The sequence below is a fragment of the Balaenoptera borealis genome, assembly GCF_965194805.1.
Source record: "Balaenoptera borealis genome assembly, chromosome: 1".
Taxonomy (NCBI): Eukaryota; Metazoa; Chordata; class Mammalia; order Artiodactyla; family Balaenopteridae; genus Balaenoptera; species Balaenoptera borealis.
In genome coordinates this window covers 164,980,908-165,006,691 of record NC_138860.1, presented here as the reverse complement: position 1 = coordinate 165,006,691, position 25,784 = coordinate 164,980,908, and the positions used below count along the sequence as shown (strand labels likewise).

The window sequence follows — 25,784 nt, the reverse complement described above, 5'->3', positions numbered from 1 at the left end:
CCTGGCCTGATGGGCAGGAAGGGGCTGGAGCTCCTCCAGGTCCACCCTTGACTTCGCAAGGATGAAAGCGAGGCCCCAAGAGGGGAGGGGTGCGCGCGTGGACACATGGGAGCAGGCACTGGGCGGCCAGCGTGGGTCCCTGCAGCACCCCTGGCGCCTTCCTGGCACCCGTGACTCAAGTGAGAGGTGGCCAGAACCTCTGTCTGCCCAAGACAGACAGGGGATTATAGGGTTAAAGGATGTGCAGCCAAGACCCAGGGTCTGAATGAGGTGTGGGTGCTCTGCAATCCCAGGGAAACACACCCATGCGTTCACATGCACGCACACAGACACAGACACAGACACAGACACACACACGCATGGACACTCCCAGAAGAGCTGCCATAGCTACACTGGCGTTACTCAAGAAGGTGTCACCTTCCGACTACATTCCCAGAACCTAGGGGGGCCTGGAGAAGTGGGAGCCAGAAGCTAAGCCACCACAGAGACAAAGAGGCCTGGGGTGCTGGCCTGATTAGCGGCGCAGGAGCCCCTGATGGTGCATGCCCATAAGCACCCTCGGGACGCTCACTTAGAGCCAATGAATGGCTGCACGGAAGCCTGGGGGACCACGGGCTCTGCAGCCAGACGGACTTTGTGAACAGTGAGCCTGCGGCCCAGAGTGGGATGGTGACTGGCCCAACATCCCACGGAAGGCCAGGGCCCGAGCCTCCTGACATGAAGACAATACGCTCTCAGGGCCAGGATGGTCTGCACCTTCTGACACCTCTCCTTGTGCAGTTCAGAGCTGGGGCTGGGGTGCCTCGGGACCTGGCCACTGGCATCCTCGTCGGCCACTCACCACACAGCAGGCCTCATCTCCAGAGGGAGCGAGCATACAGGCCCTGCAGGCCCAGCTGGCTAGCACAGGGTGCGCTTATGAGGGCCAGTCTCTGCAGGAAGGCATAATCATCTCTGCTTTCACAGATGAGGACACGGAAGCTCAGAGGAGTGCTTGGTACCACAGCAGCTTCTCAATACGTGAACGGCTTAATCAACAGGTGAATAATCAAAGGAACGAGTGCTCACGGTCTCAAGGGTAATTAAGAGGCAGTGCTGTGCTGTCAGCCAGGTCCGACCCCCAGGGCCCACTCCTCCCTGGCTTTCCTAACTCTCTCTCGGCCGGTCAAGCGTTCAAGCAGCCCTGGAACTCCTGTTTCCTGCCCTCCTCCCCATACAGCACGACAGGACCAGGTTTTAACCACTTCACTTTTCTCAGGCAGGCAAATCTTTACTCATCCTTCACGAACTGACTGAGATGGCCAGAGTCTCTGCCCGCTCCGCCCTCTGCACGTTGGCCCTCGTACAGTGACAGCTGCCCTCCGGTCGCCCCAGGCGGCAAGCTCCGGGAGGCTGTCTGCGGCTCCAGTGCCGGGCGGGGCTGGGGACAGGCCGAGTGCGGAGGGGCGGCAGCGTCCTCCCAGTGGCATCTCGGGCTGGCACTGCAGGGTCTGGTGCCCCATGCCCCTCCCCAGAGCTCCTTTTCCTGTGACCAGTGTGGCTTTGGCCACTTCACAGGGATAGTGGGCCCAGGCCCCTCCAGCGCGGGCAACCACATTATGGAACAAATCCCCCACCACACCACTTCTGCCATGAGGCGTGTGCTGCCTGCCATTCGCAAGCCCTCCGACCCACTTTAACACCGGGAGGTGAGAGAGAGGTGAGGGTGAGAGGCTCAGGGAGAGCGGGTGAGGGAGGTGTGCCCTTCCCGGCCCTGCATTTCTAGTATCTTGGTGACACACAGGGTGGGCTCTCCTCCCATCGGTCCTGGGACCCTGCATGTTGGTGTCCCTCTACCATTGCCCCAGATCACTCAGAAGGGGCCCAGACCCTCTGCCTGAGTGGGGTGACAGCCTGAGGCAGGAGCCTCATGTGATCTCCCTCTGCCACTGGCTCACCGAGGGTGCTGGGGTGAGCTGCCCAGATCCCCTCCAATATCAAGGTGCTCTCTCCCTGCTGCTGGGAATGTCGGCTTCTGACCACTCACAGCTGTGTCCTTTTCCAGGAAGTCCTCTCAGCCAAAGGAAGCTGCCTTGCCCAAAGCTATGCCCCCGGGAGCAGCCTGCATTCAGTGGCTGGTCACAGTCGGGATACAGGGCCGTGTGCCCCCGGACTTGATTTGGGGCACCTGAAGGGCCACCTGGCTTTCCAGGCTGAGGCCCTGTCGTGACTGCCCAGAGTTTAACTTCTCCCTCAGCCCAATCCTGCCCCCTTCTCCCTGAGAACGCGCCTCAGTAAACTTCCTGCACGTACATCTCAGTCTGTTTCCTGGGAACCTGATCCATGACAAAGCCTTGTTTTGCTCATCTGTCATTCTGTCACCTATTGGTCTATTTTTTATAGTCATTTACTGTGCACCCACTGGGCATGACAAATGAATGGACCAGGGGGACTGCTGAAGTCCTTCCCAGAGCTCCCCTTCTGTGGCCTTTAAGGCTCCCCTTCTTAGCAAGCACCATATTCCCATGTGGCAAAAGACAGAAGCGAGCATCCCATCCCCTGGCCCCATGAGTCAGAATCCCCATGGGGACGCTGCAGGGCTCTGGGTAGTTGCAGCACATAGCCTGTCCCAACCCCGAGGTTACATCACGAAAGAAGAAAAGCGAAGCTTACCTCTTATTAAGCACCATGTTCCCAAGCTTCAGGTCTCTGTGCACAATGTTTTTCTGGAAAACAACAGGCACATGGTTTGCACTGTGAAGATGAGAGCCAAGGTCGGGCCCAGCCTGTAAGAGGTGGGCTCTCCAGGTGTTGGGGAAGACATGTCTCTTTAGGCTTGGGCCTTGACTTGCAAGCCAGACAGATCCGGACCGCTTAGGGCCTCGTTAACCACGCGGATGAACTAGGTAACGTGCGAGCCCAGGCAGTCTCTGCCCCACACAGGGTGTTTACCCCAGTTCTTTCTCCCCTTAGGGCAGCAGCCAATGGAGAAAACCACTCCTCTCTCTGCCTCTACCAAACATCCCACCAAAAAACCAAGAACCAAAAAAGCAACCAAAAAATCCCAAGCACCTGCCTAGATCTGGGGTCAGAGATGAATTCTCATGGTTCTGATGACCAAGTACTGCAGGCTTGGCCCGCAGAAGCTGTGTGTCTGGAGGAGGCCCAGGCTCTCCTAACCTGTGCCTCGGGGTTCCCGACACGCCCAGCCCTAGGAAACGCTCAGAGACGGGCTGTGGCTGCACCCAGTGGGTATCTCCCGCTTAGCCTCTCGACTGCTGAGGCATTTCTGCACGGGGCTCTGCTGGGCTGTCCGCACCTCCCCAGGGCCGTGGGCTGAGGCCTGCAGCACCGTGTCCTCAGGTGTGCGTGTCCTCCGGCCACTTTCCTTCTGGATGTTCCCAGCTGCAAAGCACACCTGGGTGAGGGCGGGACAGAGCTGCTTCCTCTGAGCAGCAGCAAGAAGGGCGGCTTTCCATGGAGAGAAGGTGGGAGCCGCAGGGGCGGAGCCTCACCTGGTGCAGGGCCTCCACCACGCGCACCACGTCGTAGAAGATGACCACGGTCTCCCGCTCGCTGAGCCTCTTCTCCTTGATGACGTAGTGCTGCAGGTTGATCAGGTCGGCGGTCTTGTCACTGAAGTCGTGTGCGCAGAGGCAGTCGAGGACGAGGCAGATGCGCTTCTTCATTTTCTTAACCATTCGGCTGGATTCTGTGTCCTCGACAATTTCACAGGTGCGGTCCTGGGAGGAAGGGGGCAGACCAGGGCTTGGCTGTGGGCCCACCAGGGCCAGGGCCAGGGGCTTGGGGCTCTCCTCTGGAGCCTGGAACAAGCCTGCATGTGTGAGAGCGGCAGAGGCCTGAGATCTGGGCAGCGTGGCCCATGGGCCGCTCAGCACTGCCCTGCTTCCCCCCGTGCCAGGCCCAGCCAGTGGCTCAGGTTGAAGCAGCTCAGGTTCAGACTTCATGCTTTGATCCTACTGCAAAGCGTTTGGATCAGGGCTGGGCACTGAAAGCCAAAGGGCCCTCTGAGCTCAGTGTGCAGGCAGCACACTCAGGGCTCTGGGGCATCCTCCCCTCCTGGCACTCCCAGGGATGCTAGCAATGACCGATGTAAACTTCCTTCCTGTGTCCAAGACGGGGGAAGCTAAGTGTTGTGCGTGTCCAAGACAACTGCTGTCACGTGGACGCAGGACTTCTGGGCAGCCGTGTAATGGTGGTTAAGAGTACGGCTCTGGCCCCTGACGGCTGAGTTCAGGCCCTGGCTCCACCTTGTCCTAGCTGTGGGATCTGGGGCGGCTCACCTAAGCTCTCCAACCCTGGTACCTCGTGTGCGAAAGGGAGCCAGCAACCCCTACCTCACAGGTTGCTGAGAGAAAAGACAACCATGCCAAGTGCTTAGTAAGCACCTGGACTCGGTATCGGTAAGCCAGGGCTCGGTAAGCGGGCACCACTACCAACCCCAAGGTTGGTAGTTCTGGACCCATTTTCCTTGCTGAAAAGGTATTTCGAGTAAGAGAAAACACAGGTGCAACATGAGGACTTTGACCCTCCCAGCTTGAGGAGGCCCTTGGTGCCAGCCCCAGCCGACTGGGGGACACCTGGGGACTGAACGCCACGTTTCTCCTCACGAGCAGGATCACACCTCTCATCCCCTCTTCCCCAGAGGCCCAGCACACTGTCTGGCACACAGAGGACTGTAGACATACCTCTAATCGCTCCGGTTCTCTTATCCAAAATGACACACACCAGGGCCAAGCTCTGGAAGCTACCAGCGATGAAATACTAAGAAATCATAATCACCCCCAATTTGATTTCATGTTTAAGGGACACTCTACATTTCAGAGGTGCCTCTCATTGCACATCTAAGAATAAAGACCTCGGTGGGATCTATGTGTGGGGCTGGGAGGCATTTTCCCCTTATTTTCCCTCAAGAAATCAAGCCGACAAGGAGTTCTTATTGCCTGATATAACAACGGTGATGAGCACGTATGTCCCGGGACAGCTCGGTGCTTTATACCCTCTCACTCATCTTCCCACCACCACACATGGTAGGCACGGTTATCATTATTCTCATTTTGCAGATGAGGAATCTGAGGCTTAGGAAGTGACTCGTTCGAGGTCACACCACCTGAATCCAGGACTGCCCGCTCCAAAACCTGTGTGCCTTCCCTGACACCAGGCTGCCTCTAGCGTACCAGGTCCATCCAAGCATGAGTGGGCCTGGCCAGCGCATCTGGCTGAGGGTGGTGCAGAAGCTCCACGGGGGCCTCAGCAGGAACCCTCCCCCACCCTCCAGCATTCTGAACCTGGTTCTTCATTTCTGGAGACGCAATTTCAGTTCTGCCCCGGGGAGGGCTCTTTTCAGGGTGCCAGTTGCCAATTAGTACCTTTCCTAACGGACCTGGAACATCTGAGTATGGGGTTCAGGGACCCTTGCCGCAGAAGCTGAAATGCCTGGGCAGGCAGCAGGACTGGTACCAAAACCAACTGCGGAGATCCACAGTGCCCCGGCGCCCGTCCTTCCTCACTGCCCTCCCTTCCACCCTGGCCTGGCTGATTCCTGACAACACAGCTAGAAAGAGCCCGTGTCTTTAAATAACTTCATACTTTCCTCTTTTCTCGGAAAAGCGGCTCTTCAAAGAAAGCCTGCAAGCTGCAAACCGGGTGCATTCCCACTAGGCTGCCACCATCAGAGCAGGAGCTCGCTGGCCCAGCCAGACCTCCAGGCCACCCGCCAGGAAGTCCCGCTGTTCTGCATGTGGGTAGACTGGGGGGTCCTGTGATGTGGCCCCTGCAGTGCCAGCCGGGGTGGGGACGGGAGAGGTGCCACTCACCTGGAAGAGCCCGTGGTGGTGAACCACCCCATCCTGCGTGTGGAGGAGGGAGAGCAGGGAGTACTCGGTGTGTAACAGCATCTTGCCTTGCCTCTCCTCTTGGCTTTCTATTCCTTGGTCGCCCCTCTCCTCAAGTGTAAGGATCTTTAGGAAGGCACACACACAAAAACAAAACCCCACAACCCTTACTTTTCCAAGCAGAGTGACCAGAACAGGAGGAGCAGGGTTTCACATCCTCCCATGCAACCCTGGCACACGCACCCACACGTGTGTGGACGAAGTGAAACGGTCTTTCCCAATGTGACAGCAAAGTGATACAAGCACAGACAGAGCTCCCCGGGAAGAAGTGCACTGCTCTCGTTCACAAGTGGTGCAGAAGAAGGTGGGAGGAGGGAGGAGCCGGGCTGGTAGGATGTCCCGGGGGTCCCCAGCCCCCCACGCCTGGTGCCTCACTTACCTTCAGCTGATAGAAGTCATCCGTGCCATCTTTCCTCGCCAAACACTGCACGATGCTTGGCACTGGTGAGTTGCCCAGACGGGGACCTATGGCACAGACAGCCGCTGGCTTACTTCTCAGGAGCCTTGTCTACCATGGCACCGTGGGGCACTGTGCCACCACGTGGGCTTTTGGCTAGATCTTCTCTCCTGGAGGGCACCACGTTCACATCCACTGAACTCATGGTCTCCCCTCCAAAACTGGAGCAGTATGTGTGCATCTGCCTGAGTACACCTGGCTTTTACAGGCACATTTCTCAAGAAGGGCTCTCAACACGGGGTGCATGCTGGAATCTCCGAGGAGTATGTGTTAAAACAGAGATCCCAGCTGCAACCTGGGCCCTCTGAATCAGCAACTCCAGGCTGAGGAGCCAGGAAACTGTCCCTTTAACAGGTTCCCCTGGCGGTCTGATACAGCCACGTATCAGCTTTTGGGAACTTCTGTACTTTCAGAGATGTACACGGCTTGATGTCCTGTGACAGCACCCTGAGGTTTCAGAGCATAAATCAGGTAATGTCACAGTGTCGAGGCACTGCTAAAAAACCTTAACAGCACTCCACTGCTTTTAACATGCAATCAACATTCCTTTTTTTGGCCTCCAAGGTCTTGCATGATTTGGTTCCTGTCCAGCGTTCAACTGATCACGTCTCCCCACCCCTCCTCACCACACCCCAGCTACGCTGGACTCCTCATTCCTGAGATGTGAAGCCCTTCCCTGCTTCTGGGCCTTTGTGCACCTGCTGTTCCTTCTGCCTGGAATGCTTTTCCGCTGCTTTTCACATGGCTTCTCCTCCTTATCCTTGGCTGTCAGAGCAACTGTCACTTCCTCATACAGAACCTTCCTCGTCTATACTCTCTCTAGACCCTTCTTACTCTCACACCATCTTGTTTACTTCCTTCAAAGCCCTTACCCTTCCTCCCCACCCCCATGATGATCTCGTGTGTTGTTTACTCTCGGTTTCTTTTTCTAACTAGAATGTTAAGTTCCGTGAGGGCAGGAACTTGTCTTTTTTTTTTTTTTTTAAACTTAATGGTCTTTATTTTTAGCTTTAGAGTGTGTCTCTCTGTGTCTCCATCCAACTGTCCTGCCCAATGCCCAATTCTTTTTTTTCTTTTTTTTGGCCGCACCCCGCAGCATGCAGGATCTTAGTTCCCCGACCAGGGATCAAACCCACGCCCCCTGAAGTGGAAGCGCCAAGTCCCAACCACTGGACCGCCAGGGAAGTCCCCAGGAACTTGTCTGTCTTAATCACGGCTGTGTCCCTGACAAACAGCACAGGCCCAGCAGGTAGCAGGCTCCGTGAACTGTTTGCTGCGTGACTGGAAATGGAACTGGAACTATCCTGTACTCCTAAGTCCAAGATGCTGTCCCAAAGCAAAATTCACACCCAGTCTCTGGCTGCTAGGAGAGTTGGGGTCCTCAGAGCGCAAACCACCTGCAACCCTACACATGCAGTCTAGACTTGCTGGGCTTCCAACATCATGTAGAAAGGCCCCGCTGCTCCTCCAGACCACTGGGAACACCCAGTTCTACAGGATTTCGGTGCCAATTTTGTAAGAAGTTTGCAGCTGTACCAAACACTTTGTGAACTTAGTTGTGCCCTCCAAGAATGGTCAAAGAAGTGCCGTGGATGAGGTACCTTGGGTTCTAAGGCAGCTTGTCTGCTTCCCGTGGGTGATGTCCTGGGGGCACATATAGGATTCTCTTGGGGAAGAGACGGTCTATCTCTCAGCTGACACTAATCTAAGGCTGGTGCGGCTACAACAGAAACAACTCCTGGTGCAGAGCGACCTTCCACTCTCATCAATAGACTCCGTTTAAAGTGGCCGAGGGTTGGTCAGGCTCCCACACTGGGGTGGGCGCGGCGCTGCACCCTGCGTGTCTGCAGGTCAGACTGTGCTGCCCCGGCCCCCCACTCACCCGGCCGTCAGAGGCTTACCCAGGATGAACGGTCCAGCTCTCTTTGCATTATTTCCAGAAATCCCACTTCCTAGAGCCTTCGCCCTGGCCGACGTTTCCCCAGCTCCTCTGTCTGATGCTCTCCGCTTCATTCTCAGCTCTAGACGAGACAGAAAAGAGCCTTCTCACTGAGCAAGTCAGCGAGTTTCCTTACGCTAACCCAGCCTGCGAGTCTGCCTTGAGGACGCATCACACAGCTGCCACTGCCACCTCCTCCCCCTCCCAGAGGAGCGTGGAAGGTTCTCCATAACAAAGGACCACGGCTCCTTTACTGGGGATTAATTAGGGGCTCAAGCTGGATGCACTGGCTACAGAGGTGGGCAGCTGGCCCACCTCAAAGGGACCAGTCAAATGCAGAGAGAAGGACACAGAGTTTTGTGCAGATGCCAACTGGGGTCCCCTGCGACAGACAGCTGGCCCTGGAGCGACTGTTCCCAAAGTGAGGCCTTCTCCCCAAATACCCCTTTCCCCTAAAAGGAAAGGGGACACAGGAGCCAGATTCTAGAAGACGTTGACCTCTAGACCTGGATTTAAACAAAACAGAAAGGAGTTGCTCCTTTCAGCTCTCTACAGTTCACGCCTCGGGAAGGCAGTGCGCTGGAGGCGGGGCGAGGAAAGACACGTACACAGAGGAGCTCCACACACGGAGGGCAGAGGGTCACAGGGATGCCCAGGGAAGCCCAGCTGCCCAATCCCGAGGCCTCTGGCCCAGAGTGGGTGCAGGGGCTCAGGGAAAACTTCCCTGAGGAGGTGATACTGGAGTGGGCCGGGCAACAGGCAAGGTCATTCCAGGCAGAGGGGCCTGGGTGAGCAAACGTACATAGTAAGAAACGGCACGTAAGCAACAAACTCCAAGTAGTCTGTGTCGCTGGAGTGTACAAGGAGTGGTGACAGGTGACCCACAGAAGGGAGCAAAGGCTAGATCTAGGGGACCTGAAGGCCACGTTAGGAGTGTAGACTTTACCCTTGCACAGGGGGCTTGGGAACACTGAACCCTAAGCTTCTATAATTTTTTCTTTTTATAAAAGTAATTGGCATTTCCTGCAGAAACATTAGAAAACACAGACATGCAAAAATAAGCAAATAAGGTACCCATAATCTTAATATTCAAGCAGACTTTCCTGTGTGTCTGTTTGTGTGTGTGTGTATATGCTTACAGTTCTCGTTATTACAAAAATTCAGACCACGCTATGATACCATTTCTAAGCCTCCTTTTCTCCCACCTAAAATATATTATGAGGGTGAATTTTATGGTATGTGAAACATATCTCAATTAAGCCGTAAAAAAACAAAACAAAAAAACATTATTAACGTCCTTGCATGACAATTTTCTTTTGTAGCGTCACTTGAAATAGTTACAGTCTCCTTGGTAAGAATATAGCATGATTTATCAGACCACACCCCTATTCATGGACATCTAGATTCTTCCCACTTTTTATATTTTTTATTAGCAGTTATGCACACACATCTTGGCATACTTGCCTCTCTCCCTCAGGATAAACTCCAAGAAATGCAACTACAGGGTCAAATGGGGCACACATTTTTAAAGGTGTGTGACATACACTGCCAGGTTGCTCTCAGGAAGGCTGTGCCAATTTATATATTGATACCATCAGCAGTGTGGGAGAGTAAGTCCCAGAACCTGCACCAGGAATGAGTATTTTAAAAAGCTGCCGATTTGATGAGTAATAAAAAGTATATCATTGTTTAATTTCATAATTCTTTAATTATTCATGAAGTTGGACTTGTTTTACACGCTTACTGGCTATATGTATTATTTCTTTTATGAATTTCCAGTTCACATTCTTTTTCTATTTTTTTTACTGCTTTGTGTGTATTAGTCTTAGTGATTTTTTAGGAGCTCTTTATATATTAAGGCTATAACTGACATAGGATGTAGTTTTTCTTAATCTTTTAACTTCTTTTTAATTAAAAAAAGACTAAATGTCTATGTAGTCAAATAGACTTCTTTTCCTTTAGTTTGTTTTTGCTCTTATGCCTAGAAGGTGCCCCTACTCTGATAACAGGTGCGTATTCACTAGTTAGCTTATAACTTCATATGCTGCCATTCTGGCCCTTATTCTAAACCCCAGGAGACTGACTCCACGCAGTGAACTGGAAGGTAGGAGAGATGGCCTGATGCCCTTCTAGTCCAATCTACCAGGTTTGACTCCCATCAAGCCCTAATTTGTCTTCAGAGCTGTGCCACCGAGGAGCAGCCCCATGATTTCATCCCGAGAGTAACTAGGATCAGGTAACTCGGTAGGCCCTGACAGTCCCCAGACAGAGCAGAAGCCATGGTTAGGCTCAGCTGTGACTTCTGCCAAAGAGGCTCATGCTGGAAGTAGATTCAGTCATTCACACAAAAGCAGGGAAGAACACAACTGTTTCTAGAAAAATCCTAAAAAGCTCAGCAGTAATGTGTCTAGAACAGTGTTCCCACTCTTTGCCTGGCTAACTTCTATGCATCCTTCTCAATGTGAACATCACTTCCTCAGAGAAGCCTCCTTGACATCCCCAACACCAACGGGTCATAGCCTCACTCGGTATCCTGTAATTTTCATTCATAGCACTTTCCATATTTTGTGATTATGTATTTATTTGTGTGCTTATATGCTTAATGTCTTTTCCCCACCACTAGACTAAAAATCCCTCAGAACTAGAAAAAAAGAAAAAAATTACATAAAACCATTACCCCCAGTGCCTGGCCCAGCAGATACTTTATGAATGGCTGGACGCCTTCCCTCCAGTTGCTGATGGTTCCTATTGGGTCAGCAGCCGTGTGCTGGAGATGCCCTGCCCTGGCAGATGAGTTGATTTCATTACCATTCTGGCGCTGTTCTCTGCCTTCCCTGGAGCGCTAAGACTCCCCTCTCTTCCCGGTTCCTAGGAGAGCACCACGTGGTGTCACCGTACCTGTGTAGACGCTGCCTAGGTGCCCACGCACAGGCATGGTCTAGACAGCAGTTTGCCGGGAGCAGCTGCAGCACAGACATGAGTGGGCTCAGCCTGACCCCACCCACCCCACTAAGGATTCAACGCAAGCAAATGGCATGGGAGTTGCTCCAAGATGTAGGCAGACAGAAGGATGAGAGCAGATGGGCAGGGAGAGGGAAAAGATGCTGGCAGGCGAAGTGGCAGCAAGGCTGTCTCCCTTCCCGAACATCCCTTCACGCCGCCAGAGCTGGTGAAGGCGATGCAAGCAGTGTGAGGAGGCAGGTCTGGGCAACTGGAAGCTGCTGCGGGCTCGCGGGTGGGATGAGCAAAGACAAGCCCCTCCTGCCCCCCCAAATCATCCTGATGTGTCCCCCTCCAGAGACACACCTTCAAATGGCCCACAGATGCTCCCACGGGGAGGCCGCTCTGAGGGATCCTGGCTTCCCAGGGAGATCTGTGATGTGGAAACTCTGGCTAACCTGGTTTCAGAAGGCCTTGGGGCCAGGCCGCTCCAGAGATGCTGGTCCTCAGGCTGGGGTGAAGGGCCCTGGCCCAGCCTGGCTAAGGGGGAGCCATCTGCCTGGTGTCTCCTGGGCCCACAGCTCAGCTTGCCAGGAACTCAGCAGGCCTGGTTCAGAAGTCTCTGGAACTTTAAATCTGTCTACTATTCCACGTGCTGTCCTCCCAAGTCAACGCCAGTTTCTTTAGAACCTGGATTCAACAGGAAGCTCAGTGAGGCAACAATGGGTGTGAGGGGTGAGGCCTGGAGGGAGGCATCCCCGCCCGCAGGCTGCGCTCCTCCACCCTGAAAGCAGGGGATTCCCTTTGCTTGGCCCAACCTGGGGAGCAAGTTGTGGGCCTCAGCTCTGTGTCCGCCATCACAGCATGCCCAGAGGAGGGGATGCCGGCCCTAACCTGTCAGTTTGCTGTTAAGGTCATCCTACTCCAAAGCGGATGGGCGATGTGAGCCCAGCTCTCCCAGAAGGAAACGAAGGCTGGGCCATCAGCACCACATAAGGTCCTAAGGCCCATCATGCCCAGTCCAGTGCTGTAGTGTGACAGGGTACAGGACAGTTGGGCAGGGCAGAGCCAGGCAGGGCACCCTATAGCAGGGCATGGTTCAATACGGTAGACATACCACCAACCCCCAAAGGAGGTGGGCTGCAAAGAGAGAGGGTACTGAGGCGTTCCCGGCTCAGTCTGAAAGCCTGGCTGTAGCCTGACTGAAGGCTCGATCTGAAGCCTGGTCAAGGCAAGAAGGGGCCCATTACTCACACCCAGAAGCATGCCCACAGGCCTCCACACAGGAGGAGACGCGCGGGCCCAGGCGGTGGACACTCACAAGCGCAGAGCCAGCGTGAGCCCCCAGCCCCCAAACACGAGGGGCAGCACGGGGCCCGCACACACGCGCAGAGTTCTGCATTCATTCTCGCTGTAGGCTTCTTGCTGCAACCTGGGGGTTCCTGAAGAGATGGGTGACCTTGCAAACCGAACAAGTGCAGGCAGAGTGCAAGGGCAGCCCCTGCAAGGAGCAAGCAACAGACCCTGGCCCAGTGCACTACTTCTGTGTATGTGTGTGATGACACCACAGCTGGTAGCCACGATTTGTCAGCAGCTTCTAATGCCTGCTAGGAGCCTAAGGACTTGTCTACACTGCAGGGTCAGGCTGAGCCGATGGTGTCAGGATTCAAGCTGTCCCTGTCAGCAGTCCCTATCCCCACCCCCATGTTTCCTGGCTCTGTGCAAACAAAACAAACAAAAAGGTCCTGAGCTGTGTAGGCCTCTGTCTTCTGGACTTTATCTTTGGTAATGTCTACTGAAGGCAGGGACCTTGTCCCTCTGTCCAGCCCACCTGGCACGTGGAAATGAGCACAGATGCTCCCACCCATCCCTGGCCTCAGTCCTATTTGTCACGCATGAGTTAAGGGTCTGTGTGGCCAGACCCGCACCAGGCCCCAGGAGGGAGGTAGAAAGGGGTCTCTGTCCACAGGACACTCAGGCAGCAGAACAATGTGGTCAGAGCAATGCGTCTCGGTCTTTCTCATGCCACAGTACAGACAGAAACATCTGTACAGCACTTGGGGGTGAAAGGCCTGGGGACACCAGTTGTCCTCTGCTTAGCCCAGTCACTCCTGGGCTAAAGGGATCACCATCTTGACCTACATAACCCATACTGGCTGGGAAGCTCGGAGTCAGAACAAGGCCTCTGGAGTAAGCCAAACCTGGTTGCAAGCCCAGCACCATCACTTAACAAAGATGAGATCTCAGATGAGATACTTATTCTGTACCTACACAACCCAGAGTACAGCATCCACCTTACAAGGTTGGTCTAAGGATTAAGTGAGATAACCCATGCAAAAGGGTAATTAGCAAGAGTACCTACTGGCATATCATAAGCATTTGATAAATTGTGCTTTTATTAGCCTAAACACAGTAGCTTTGAATTTTTCCTCCTGCCCAAGGAGAAAGGGATAGTTAGGCACTGACTTGGGGTGTGGGGCAGAAGAAGGATGGTAACCAGACTAAAGGCTTAAGAGACCTTGAACCTGCCATCTGTCTGCTGGCCTGAGACTACAGGCGGGGTGGGGGTGGGGGTGGGTGGCCTGATGGCCAGCCTGAGTGACATGTTCAACTGGGTGTGGGGAGGACAGGAGGCCTGGGGGTTGGCTGAGCTGCTGAGGAGGAAGAGGGGTGCTGGGCAGTACCAGGTATAGTTCTGCAGTAGAGGGCAGAGTACAGTTGTTTTGCGGGTCAAGGGGAGGGCCTGTTCTTTCAGGCAGAGGCACACGGCATCTCATCCTCTTGTTCTGTTCACCGGTTTATGGGGGAGCAGAGGCTGGAGCACCAGCTGGCAATTATCAACGCAAGGCGCAGTAAGGGACGGTCCAGGATGATGGGGCCATACCACATGGGTCCTTCATCATGATCAAGTTGGGGGGCACCGAGGAGTCTGCAAGTAAGACCTAGTGCCTCTAGTCCAGGATCTCTTGCAGAGGATTGTGGGAGGGGGACAGAGCACACATACTGGGCTGTAAAACTTCTGCTGTCAAAGGATATAACTCTGGGTATGTGCATTTGTCAAAATGACTGAACTGTTAAAGGACCTGTGAAATTCACCATGTATAAATATACCTCAATTAAAAAAAAAAAACACAAGCTGCAACCTTAACCAAATAATCAAAGTTATATCACTAATAACAGAACAAACTGACATCATGTTACTCCTGATATGATGCAACCTCATTTAAGTTATTTATTTGTTTTTTGTCAAAAATGCATAACCTCAATCTGATCATGAGACAAACTAAAATTGAGGGACATTCAACAGAACAGGCCTGTATGCTTCAAAAACATCAATGTCAGATAGTTAAAGAAAGGCTGAAGAACTAGTCTCACTTAAAGGAGACTGAAGACGGGACGAGTAAATGAAATGGGTGATGCTGGGAGGAAGAAGTTATATAGAACACGACTGGACAACTGGCAGAATCTGAATATGGACTGTATATTAGATAATACGACGTTAAATTTCCTGAATTTGAAAACTACATCGTGGTTATACAGGAGAATGTCCTTGTTCTTAGGTGACAGATGCTAAAGTGCTTAGAGGTGAAGGGTCATGATGTTTGCAATTTACTCTCAGGTGCCCGGAGACAGAAGAGAAGGTGCAACCTGCTGGAACAGCTCCCAAGACCCTGGAAGAATCTGATGTCCAGATTTACAGGTTCAAAGGGATTTCTTGTGGGTACACAGCTCACAGTGGCAGAATTTGGAATCTCATACTTGTTGGGCGGAGCCAGCCTGGCGTGAACAGGAGTTCAGTTTTGAATGCGCCCCTTTCTCCAGGCCGAACAATGTGCTGAAGGAATGGGGGGAATGAGGTCTCTGTGCAATCTCCAGGTCTGCCACCTGGTGGCGTCTTTCTATAGCGCATCTTCTTCACAGGGTTTCTCTCTGCACCCGCTGCAAGATGGTGGGGCACTGCTCTTCACCAGGCTGGTCAGGAAGGATGCAGGAGCAACTCCATCAGCAGACTCCCACCTCAGCTGCCTGTGGAACTGGGGCTGGACAAACAGATGCCAGCAGGCTACTCTTTCTCCTCTGCTCGGGGACCTGGGCCTGCAGTATCTCCATCTGTCTCTGCTGTGGGGGTCCTCCAATGCTTCCTGTGGTCTTTAAGAAGAAACCCAAACTCCTCAGTGAGCCTGGCCAGACCCAGGCTACCTATCCGGCTTCACTGCCCTTATATGCCCCATAAATCCAGCCACACCAAATGACTCACAGTTCTCTGAGTGTGCCATAAACACGCTTGCCCTGACCTCCTCTCCCTGGTTGGCTGGTCCTTCTCCCTCAGTCCTCACTGGTGTCACCTTCTGCAGCAGGTCCTTTTCTCCTCCGGCTCCCAGAGCACACTCTGTCCACTCCTACTGTGCCGTAGCCATTGTCTGACTCCCCGTCCCCACCACTCTCCAGGCTGAGCAACCCCAGTTCATCTCCACTTCCCTGCACCCACTCAGTGCCTGGCAAACTGCTGAATGAGAAAACAGGGAGTGCAGAACGGTCTGTTATGCACCCAGAAGGCACTAAAGCCCACATTGGGGCAGGGGACAGAGAGGACCCAACGAGAAGCCAGGCGCTGGATTGGGACCCAGAAGAAAGTACGGATGGTCCACCAGCTTGTGACAGGAGCCAGACTCCAAGACCAGAGAGACAAGGGGTCACAGCTGTAGGTAACTGGGCTGCAGCGGTGCTGGGAATAGTCTGTCCAGGAAAAGTCCCCGGTCAGAAGTGCCTGGATGCCCGGGGCAGGGCGCTTCTGGGCTGATAGCCAGGGGTTGTGCGTAGACAGTGTTGGCTGCTGGAGGGCAGCCTCCCCGAGGAATGAAACCCATTCACAGCACGCCTGTAGCCTCGGACCAACCCCTCACTGGCGAAGGGACAGACCAGCCCCCTTTCTGCTGAGTCCAGCAAAAAAATCTGCTTTCCTGCAGCAAAGTGTGGGAATGTGTGAGTGACAGCCTGGCCTGCCCCTCACACCAGGGACAGGTCCTCTGGGCCACTCTAGGTTTGTAGTGTGAAGGTCCTTCTGCTGGTCAGAAAAATTCCTACCACTCCTTTCCCTCAGACCTTCTGGCCCAGCTATGCATTTAGCTGACTACACCTGGAAAGAAACAACGGGACTGGAGGTGTGAAATCTCAACACATGATGCAGCCAAGACGATCTGTGGAGCCGCAGAGGCTGGGTTACTGAGACCCCCTCCCACCAGACCACAAGGCAGTGTCCTCCACCCCTCCCTGACCCAAGCACTCGGGGAGCCACTCTCACTGCACTTCAATACTCACAGGTATGTGCTGCTACTAGTGGCCCAGCTTCCCTACAGACTTGCTCTTCATCCACAAGTCAACCCAGGGAACCAAGAGAAATTCGCAGCCCATGGAACCAGGTGTTTCAAACCATGGACCAGTTACCCAAATGCCAGTTGGGAGCGCAAGATGGATTCTGGGGTCAGGTAGGCCTGGGTTCAAACTTCAGCTTCCATCACTCACTAGCTTTATGACCCTGAACTAGTCACCTACCCTCTGTGAGAGTCATTTACTCTCCGTGGGCCTCAGTTTCATCATCTGTAAAAGAGGGGTGTCTCGAGGTCTCTGCTGGATGAAAGGTGAGCGTTCCCCACTCCTTGCTGAAGTAACCTCCCTGGTGACAAGTCTCTCCAGGTGCATACCTTTTAAACTAGCATTTGATGGACACCTACTGCTTGCCAGCAACCGTTCATTCTTAGTGTTTCCTAGATTTTCTTTAATTCTCACAACTTTATAAAGTAAAGATTTCCCCCCTTTTTTGGTTTGCTGACAAACCAAAGCCGAGAGGCCCTAGCCCAGCTGACTGGGCCAGAGGAGGCTGCCTGTGGCCTGTTCTCTTCTACTCCTGCTGGCTGGCTAGAAGGGGGCTCTGTTTAAGGGCTTTTCCTTTGAGTTTGAATGACAGCCATCCCTGAAGCAGGCATGGACCCTCTCCCTGGGAGCCTGAAGGCCACAAGCAATCTCCCTAGGAACTCACTGGAAGCCATATACTTCCGTGCTCAGGATGGATGCTGGGGGGATGGGGAGGTGGATTAGTAATCCCTCAGCTTTAGCTAGGACTCCCTGATGACAAAGATTCATGCACGTGCTGTCATCTCCACTGTTCCAAAACAGAGTGATGATTTTGTTCATTTTAAAATGCAGGATATGTATAGCTCCAATTTGTCAGGAATACATACCATCACATCCTTCTCTAAACGCTTGCCTTGGGGGTGACAGGTGAACTGGCTGCTACTAACCGGAGCTCCTCTCTTGCACGGGATGAACCTCACCCCCGGAAGGCTGCTGTGCTGGGCGTGTGGGAGAGTACCTGCAGCGCCAGAGAGGAAGTGACTCAGCCCAGTGGGAAGTGGGAGGGGCGGCCAGAATGAGGGCCCAGTGGCCAGCCTGCTCCCCCTCAGCACATCCGCACCAGACCCATCTAGAGCTCGGAGGTCCAACTCTAGTCTCCTCCAGAAGGCAAGATTCACACACAAGGAGATTACATAATCGGTGATGTCCCTCTTCACCCCCTGCCCTGAGCAAGCCCCACTGGGCTCCTCCGTGGCCTCCATGAAGGCTGAGGGGAGAGACGGGGAGGGGAGTGGGCCTGAAGGCCCCGGGCTGGGAGGATGTATCCCGGAGTGATCCTGGGAGAAGAGACCCCAGGGCTGTGCACACAGAGGTGGACCTGGAGGCCCCTCTGGGGAAAAGATAAACAGAGTAAGAAAGCAATCCCTGGGACGGGTAAAGGGCTTCAGCAGCAGCTTTTCTGAGAGCCACAGAGAGAATCCAGGGCAGCGTCGCCAGCCCTGCCACCAGCTCACCCCTCCCAAGGGCCTCCGGAAGCAGCTGATGTGACAACAAATAATCCGTCACTGTGTGTGGGTGTTGGAAGAGGAAGGGACAGACTTAATAGCTCTTTCTCAGGCTGCGCTGCCCTGGTATCTCCTATCTAGAGAAGTATCCAGGGGAAGCGGCCAATACCCTGGCTGGGAGACCTTCCCGGTGGTCCCTCGGCTCTGTTGGGGGGGGCCTTCTGCCATGTGCAGTGACGGGAGACTGAGTCACTGACAGCCCTCCCCGGTCACTGCAGCCTGCCCTGCAACAAAGGGGACCCCTCCTCAGCTCAAACCATCAGTTATCGCTCTGTTATTGCTTTGCTCAGTGGGAACGAGGCCCGCCACAGGTCCCTCGTGGAATTCAGGTTCTTTTTGTTTTTAATATTTACTTATTTATTTGGCTGCACCGGGTCTTAGTTGCAGCACGCGGGATCTTTTTTTTTTTTTTAAGTTGTGGTATGCGGGAACTTTAGTTGCGGCTTGTGGGATCTAGTTCCCTGACCAGCGATCGAAGCTGGGCCCCCTGCATTGGGAGCATGGAGCGTTAGCCACTGGACCACCAGGGAAGTCCCAAATTCAGGTTCTTGACACCCAAGATGGCCCAAGTCAGGCAAGGAGAAAGCAGCAAGTGACTAAAGAAGGGCTGGCTGAGTCTGAGAGCACCTTTGTGTCCTAGACATGCGTTTCTCTGCTCCACGGGGTCCTCACTCAGAGGACAGGGACAGTGTTGTACCTGCCCAGGGTCCCTGAGGACTGCGGGGAGCCAGCGTGTGGGAGGCACTAGGTAAATGTTACGTTTCCTTCCTTCCATCTCAGATTTCCAGAGCGACAGAGGGGAAAGCCTGGGCCAGGGCCAGGGCCAGGTTCATGTGATTCTCTTTCTTCATATGGTTTTTAACAGCAAAAGTCACTACTATCATCCCGTGAGAAAGGTAATTTGGATTGGGGCCAGCAAACTGCCTTTCTTTAACTGCCTCTATCAAAAATGAAATTCAATTAAATTTCACAGCCTTGCGAATGAACAATACAGTTCACTTTCTGCAGTTTTACTGAATGCTGCTGGCTGTGGCTGCTTGGTGGGCAAGATTACAGAGGCAGACAGCAGGCTTTGCCATCAGAGTGGCCCTCAGTGGGCCGTTCAGACAAGTGGACCCACACGAGGGCCTCACCTGCTCCGAGTCGCTGAGGCCAGCCACGAGCCACGCCTGACACATACTCTGCTCATGAGTGGGTGAGAGCATGCTTGCCTGTGTCTCTCCAGAGGGCGAGCTCCTGGGGGCAGGGCCTGGGGCCTTGACCGCTTCAGAATCCCCTGCACAGGCCCCACAGGTGTGCAGAAAACAAGGTGAAACCACAGCCAGCAAAGCAGAAGAAAATGCATTTGCCCCGGGCCCAGCACATCCAGTTCTAGGGATTTACCCTCCAGGTTCACTCACACAAGTTCACCAAGATGAATGTGCTCAACAAGGGTCCCTGGAGAGCCCTGGGTAGCAGGAAAAAACACAAAGACAAAACCACAGATATCAAAATGCACACACATCTCCCCCAGACAGGAAACAATCTAAATGTCCGCCAAGAGAGGACTGGTTCACTTCATCGTGGTACGTCCACACAGGGGAATACTACGCAGCCTTTAAGACTAGGCCCACACCTGCTGGTAGATGAAGATGTTTAGGATACGTTACACTAAAAAGAGCAAACTGCAGGGGACTTCCCTGGTGGCGCAGTGGTTAAGAAACCGCCTGCCAATGCAGGGGACACGGGTTCGAGCCCTGGTCCAGGAAGATCCCACAAGCCGCAGAGCAACTGAGTCCGTGCACCACAACTACTGACCCTGTGCTCTAGAGCCCGCAAGCCACAACCACCACTGAGCCCACGCGCCCAGAACCCGTGCTCCACAAGAGAAGCCACCGCAATGAGAAGCCCGCGCACTGCAACGAAGAGTAGCCCCTACTCGCCGCAACTAGAGAAAGCCTGCGCGCAGCAATGAAGACCCAACGCAGCCATAAATAAATAAGTAAATTTATGAAAAAGAAAAAGCAAACTGCAGTACTATTTGTATAAGATGATCCCATTTGGGTAAAAAAAAAATAAGAAAAAAGATGATTATACACACCCTTGAATATGCATAGGAAATTTCTAGAAGAAACTTAACAGTGGATACCTCCAGGTAATAGAACTAGGGGCCTGAAGGAGATGGAGAGTTTTATTTTATATTCTTCTATATTGTTTACCTGTTTCATTGTAGGCTACTATAATAATGTTGAAAAATCTAAAAAAATTTCTGAGCCCATTAGAATTATTAAGAGCGGTAATGGAACCAGGGGAGGCTGGGTTTTAGGGAAGGCACACTTGAGGGAGTATGGCATGCGAATGCCCCGAACGTGTGGGCCTGCATGTTGATGCAAGGCTGCATCAGGAGAGTGGGGGACAGAAGGGACAAACCACCACTCCGGGTACACTGAAACTCTCTCAGGTAACTTGTAAACTTGCCTATAAGGAACTTCCTGTTCACCACCCGGTTTCTATAAAGGCTGGGAAGACCACCAAACCGTTCAAACTGGAGACCTGGAAGCTCATTCATAACGCCTCTTTCGGGACACTCAGGCCCACCAGCAAAGAGCTCACCTAGGCCTCACCGGAGCCAGCCCCTGGGTCCTGACTGCGGGCCAGGCACCAGGCGGAACCTGCCACAGACAATAACACCTTGTGTTTAATCCTCATTACTACTTTGGAGGAAACTGGGTTTGGAGATAGGAAGTGATTTCTTCAAGGTCACTCAGCTAGCAAGTGGCAGAACTGGCTTCTGAAGCCAGGTCTGATCTAAGCCTTAAATGCTGGGTGACACGGTTGAAGGTCTCCTTACCCACTACTCACAGGGCAGGAGGGGAAGGACTTGTCTCCAGGCAGTGGCAGTTTCCATTCTTCTAGGAAAGAAGAAGGGACTGCTTCAGCTTTGTCAAGGTCCCTTCCAGCTCTACGGCTTTATTCCATGTGGCCTGGGCTCCCTGGGGCCAGAGCCTGGCCAGGACGGGGGAACGGGATGGCATGGGCTCTAGGGTCACGCGAGTATGGGCTGGAAATCCGGCTCTGCCCTTGCTGGCTGAGGGTTCCTTAACCCCTCAGTGTCTGAGGGTTCTCTGTAAAACAGAGTCAAGCCCTCCTTCCTTAGATTGTGAGAAGGCCTCAATACATATTGCAGAGTACTTAGCAAAGGACCTGGAAGGTGGTGGGGATCCTTCTTTTGTGGCTGGTTTCCTTCCTGTTCCTTCAGGAGGGACCACCTTGGGAGCGGAGTTGGAGGAGAACACAGCCATGGAAGTCACACAAACATGGTAATGCCAGGGGCTCCACGTCTACTACAAAAAGGGGCAGGATTCCTGCTCTCCAAAGGTGGCAATGACAGCAGTGGGGCTCCAAAAGACCCAGAGAATTTTGGGCTATGCCAGTCCCAAGGTCTCCCAAGAGGCTGAACCAAGCCTCTCCTTAGAGGCACCTGCTATCCCCTGATCACACCTCAAAGCAGCTCTGCCCTAAACCCAAAGACAGGTGACAGGCACACCAGTCCTGCTCTTGCCAGTTCCCTCTACCACGTCCAGGCTACTTTCTCTTCCTTCTGGACCCTTGGGTCACAGACTCCCTAAAGCCAAAAGATCCTTGGTCTCTTTTGCCAAGTAGGTGATGGTCTGTAAACAGATGTAGAGGGGACAGCTTCATCCTAAATGACAAGAGCCCTTCTCAGTTTCTCTGGTGCTTTCCAGAAACTCGAGTTTCTTTGAAACCATCAGACCTGTAGACTGCTGGACTGCATAAGCTCTAGGGAACCCCAACTCACACCAAGACAGACCGCCAAGAGCCAGAAAAGGGTGACCGCCACTGGGGTTCTCAGTGCCCCTTGGAAAGAGGGATGTCAACCCAAAAGAGTATCTTTGCTTGCTGAGGGAAAATCAGGCTGCTCCAGTTCATTAAAAGGGGGCCAAGAAATTACTTTAAAAATAATGAACATGAAGGATACTCTTTGAAGCAGCAACTCCTCTTGGAATTTATCCTGCAGATACCTAAGGTGGGAAAAACCACACATATGCAGATAGTCACTTCAGCTTTGTGTGGAGAGCAAAAGGCCGAAAATAACCTAAGTTCATCAGCAGAGAGTCTGTTGAATAAATTACACAAACAATGATGACACAATATTGCCAAAAATGACCCAGACGTGCATGAGACAAAGTGGAAACATCTCTAAGATAGTAAGTAAATCAAAGCAAGCAACACCATCCTTTCCCTTCTCGGATCTTGATTACAGATCCCGAGAGGAGATGCAGGGCTGCTATGGGCCCAGGGCCACCTTCAAGGCCACAGTCTCACCTGAGCAGGTGGAGGAGGAAGAAATGCCCTTGTCTCAGGCCACTTTCTCTTCTACCTTCTTTACACCACAAATGCAAGGACAAATCCTGCAAAAATCTCCCCAATTCCAAAGGGTCTGTTTGAAGCCCCATCTACCAGCACATCCCTCTCTGCAGCCCAGTCTGATTCAGGCCTAGCTCTGTACTCCCGTAGAGCTCAGGGGGATAAGGGCACAAAGGCAGCTCCCTCTCACTTCCCTGATGGTTCTGAGTGAGTCCCAGGTGGCCTGGGGCAGACATCTCTCCTTCCGGAGAAGAGGGACTGAGTTGGCTGACCCAGCCTCTGGAGTAAATCCAACCTCAAGGTCTCTTTCTAGATAAGATCTCCCCGGGAGCACTGGGAACGGCCATCTCTCCCCTGAGGGCGTGCTGCTGTCCAGGACCCATCACTTGCTGAATCAGTGTGGATGGCACCTGACTGAAGGGCTGCCCTTTAGGGCCATCTGAAGGCTGAGGAAGTCACAGAAGTTTTGCAGACTCAGCCACTTGAGTTTCTGAAATACTGAAGAAGTTCACCTCCCTGGGCAAATCTGGGCAGGGGGAAGATGAAGGAAGGGAAGCTGCCCTTTTCCCAGGCGCTGACGCAGGCAAAACCAGCGAGAAGCCTGGCCCGAAGCTGGACAGAGTGCCACAGACTTTGCAACTGACCCTCTCCCATGAGAGGGCTTACTGAATGGAGCTGGCGGATTTCACTGGCCATCATCTTCTGCCGTCTCTATATCCGCACTATCATTCACTCTGTCAGCCAAATCGGGAAGCTCGAGGTCACCTGCCATCATTGCTCCTCCCTCAATCATCACGGCCAAACACTCCCAGAGTCCAGTTGATTTCCCCCAAAACAGCTCTGATCTATGCCCTTCCTCCGCATCCCAACTGCCTCTACCCTGATCCAGGCCCCCACCAGCCCTTACTTTGATTACTGCAAAAGCCTCCTACAGAGACTCCAGACTTGTTCTATCCCCAGTCCATCCCCCACCGGCAGCCGGAGGGCTCCTGGCAAGATGCAGGTCTAACGGTGTTTCCTCCCTTAAACCAAAGCATCCCATCACCAACAGAATAATAAGTTCAAGCATCTTAGCACTGATGCTTACCTCTCCAGCATGTCCTAAAGGCAGGTCCCTTCTCACCCTGTGCCAGAACCTCTTGTGGTTCCTACAGTGTGCACACACACCAGCCTGCATCCATGCCTGTGCCTTGCTGCTCCCCTGCCTGGAGTGCTTCATGAACCCTCAGAAAGCTCTATTCACCCTTCAAGATTCAATTTTCATCAAGATCCAGCTCAAGTTCTAAGGGCTCTCCAAAGTTCTCCCCAGTCACCTCCCCATCCCCCAGGAGAATCACTCCTTCATCTCACTCCCACTACATGCTGCACAGACTCCTGTGAGACACTCACCAAATTCTATGCAAATGTCAGTTGGTTAGGAGCCTGCCTGGCCCCTGTTAGACCACAAGCTCCGCCAGGGCAGGGCGTGCCTCGCCATTCTCATTCTGCGCCTGGCTCCCAGCACATCCTCGGCCACGCTTGGGAGCTCACGTGTGTGGAACAGGGGTTCCGGATTTTAAGTCACCACATACGTCAATGTGTGCTTCCTGATGGTACTAATTCAGATACCAGACTAGGGTCACTAACAGGGACACACATGAAACAAACTCTAAATACTTTTTCTCCTAGTATACTTTAAAACATGATTTTTTTTTTTCTCAGCAGTCCTACTTCTATTTTAAAAAATGGTTCTTTTAAAGAGCTGAGCTGAATCATCTGCATGGCTCCCATACAGACTCGGTAAATTCCCCACAGATTTCTTTTTTGGAGAGAATATAATAAAATTCTGTGGTCTTGTGATCCCTCAGGACATTTCCGACAGCTCAATGGGACACAGTTTTAGTTGCCACTAACTGCTTCAACTAATTCTTGGAAGTCCTTTCCTGCAGCCTGTAACAGCAGCTAACACTTACCAAACATTTCTTACTCAGCGTGTGCTAAATGCCCAACCTGCCACATCTTACTGAATCCTCACAACTGCCCTACAAGGGAAGGGCTCTTACTGCCCACATTTTCCCCAGATGAGAAAGCTGGGCACGGGAAGAATAAGTCACCTCTACTGACTGGCAGGGCTGGGATGTGAACTGAGATTCTGTCTGACAGCAGAACCAAATAGGCTCTTAACCACTACAGTCTGCTGCCTTCCCAAAAGGCCAAATTAAAGGCCCCAGGGAGCAACTGACCTTACAACTAACCTTCTGAGAGGACAGCCTCACCAGCCCAGCTGCTCGAGTGACCTGCAATCTCAGGAAGAGAGGGGCACATGTGCCAGGCACTTCCGGGGCAGGCAGAGCCGCCCAGGGCAATGCAGGGAGCTTGTCACCCGCCACCAGTTGCATACAGCGCTGTCTCGGCAAAGATCCCCCACCCCACGCCATCTCTCTTCTCTCGGAGGCCTGCGGTAGCCTCTGAAGAGGTCTCCAGTGCTTTAGTCTCTCCTCTCTCCTCCCTTCCCTCCTGCTGAGGCTCCAGGGAGAGCCTTCGAAAACACGAGTCTAATCACGACACTCCTCTGCTTAAAACCTCTTCACTTGCTCCCCACCGCCCTTGGTACAAAGTCCCAAATTGTTAATGTGGCATCCCCTTGTCAACCTGTACTGCTTTACCTGGCACCACGTTGCCTTTCATACCACCATACTGAACAATCTGAGGTTTCTGGAAAAACTCTGAGTTGACATGTCTAAGTGGAGTACCTTGCCCCTTTGTTCTCACCTGGCTGATCTTTCCCATCCTTCTAGACGCAGCTCCAGCATCGTCACATCTTCCAAGCCTCCCCAAAACCTCCCCCCACCCTGCCCAACTCAGGCTGAGCTAGAAGCTTCCTTCCCTGGGCTCCCACAGCCCTCTGTTCTTGCTGTTACTAGTTTTTCAAGACTACGTTTCAACTATTTATTTACAGGTCAGTCTCCCTTAACCGGACTGTGAGCTTCTTGAAATAAGAATAAGAATAGCTAACATTTATTGAACTCTTATTACGTGGCAGACATGGTTCTACATGTTTTACATGTGTTAACTTTTAAAATCTTCACAACAACTCTATGTTATCACCCCTGTTTTATAGCTGAGAACACTGAGGCACAGAGAGGTTAAACAATGTGCCCAAGGTCACACAGCTACAAAGCTGCAGAGCTAGAATTTGAACTCAGGAATTCTGGCTCCAAAGCCCACTCTTAACCTCTATAATATAGGGTACTTGCCTCTCCAGGCAAGGACATTGCTGTTGTCATGTG

General features: G+C 52.9%; 1 protein-coding gene across 6 annotated transcripts in view; it reads right to left on the bottom strand.

The window, feature by feature from the left end:
* STK40 (serine/threonine kinase 40) overlaps positions 1 to 25,784 on the bottom strand; it is a 37,818-nt gene that overhangs the window by 10,642 nt on the left and 1,392 nt on the right. For 2 of the 6 annotated variants that reach the window (XR_014236362.1, XM_082363353.1), the window contains exons 2-6: positions 8,253 to 8,372; positions 6,274 to 6,359; positions 5,817 to 5,960; positions 3,495 to 3,722; positions 2,653 to 2,705 (exon numbers count right to left, since the gene is read on the bottom strand). Coding sequence is in view for 5 of the 6 variants with exons in the window: in XM_082363353.1 (XP_082219479.1) it covers positions 2,653 to 2,705; positions 3,495 to 3,722; positions 5,817 to 5,960; positions 6,274 to 6,359; positions 8,253 to 8,364 (623 nt within the window). In the remaining variant the exon portion in view is untranslated. Of the gene's footprint in view, positions 1 to 2,652; positions 2,706 to 3,494; positions 3,723 to 5,816; positions 5,961 to 6,273; positions 6,360 to 8,252; positions 8,373 to 10,967; positions 11,134 to 11,596; positions 11,921 to 17,469; positions 17,601 to 25,784 lie in introns of those variants that run through there. The other 4 variants (XM_082363354.1, XM_082363355.1, XM_082363356.1 and 1 more) reach the window with 4 other exon arrangements.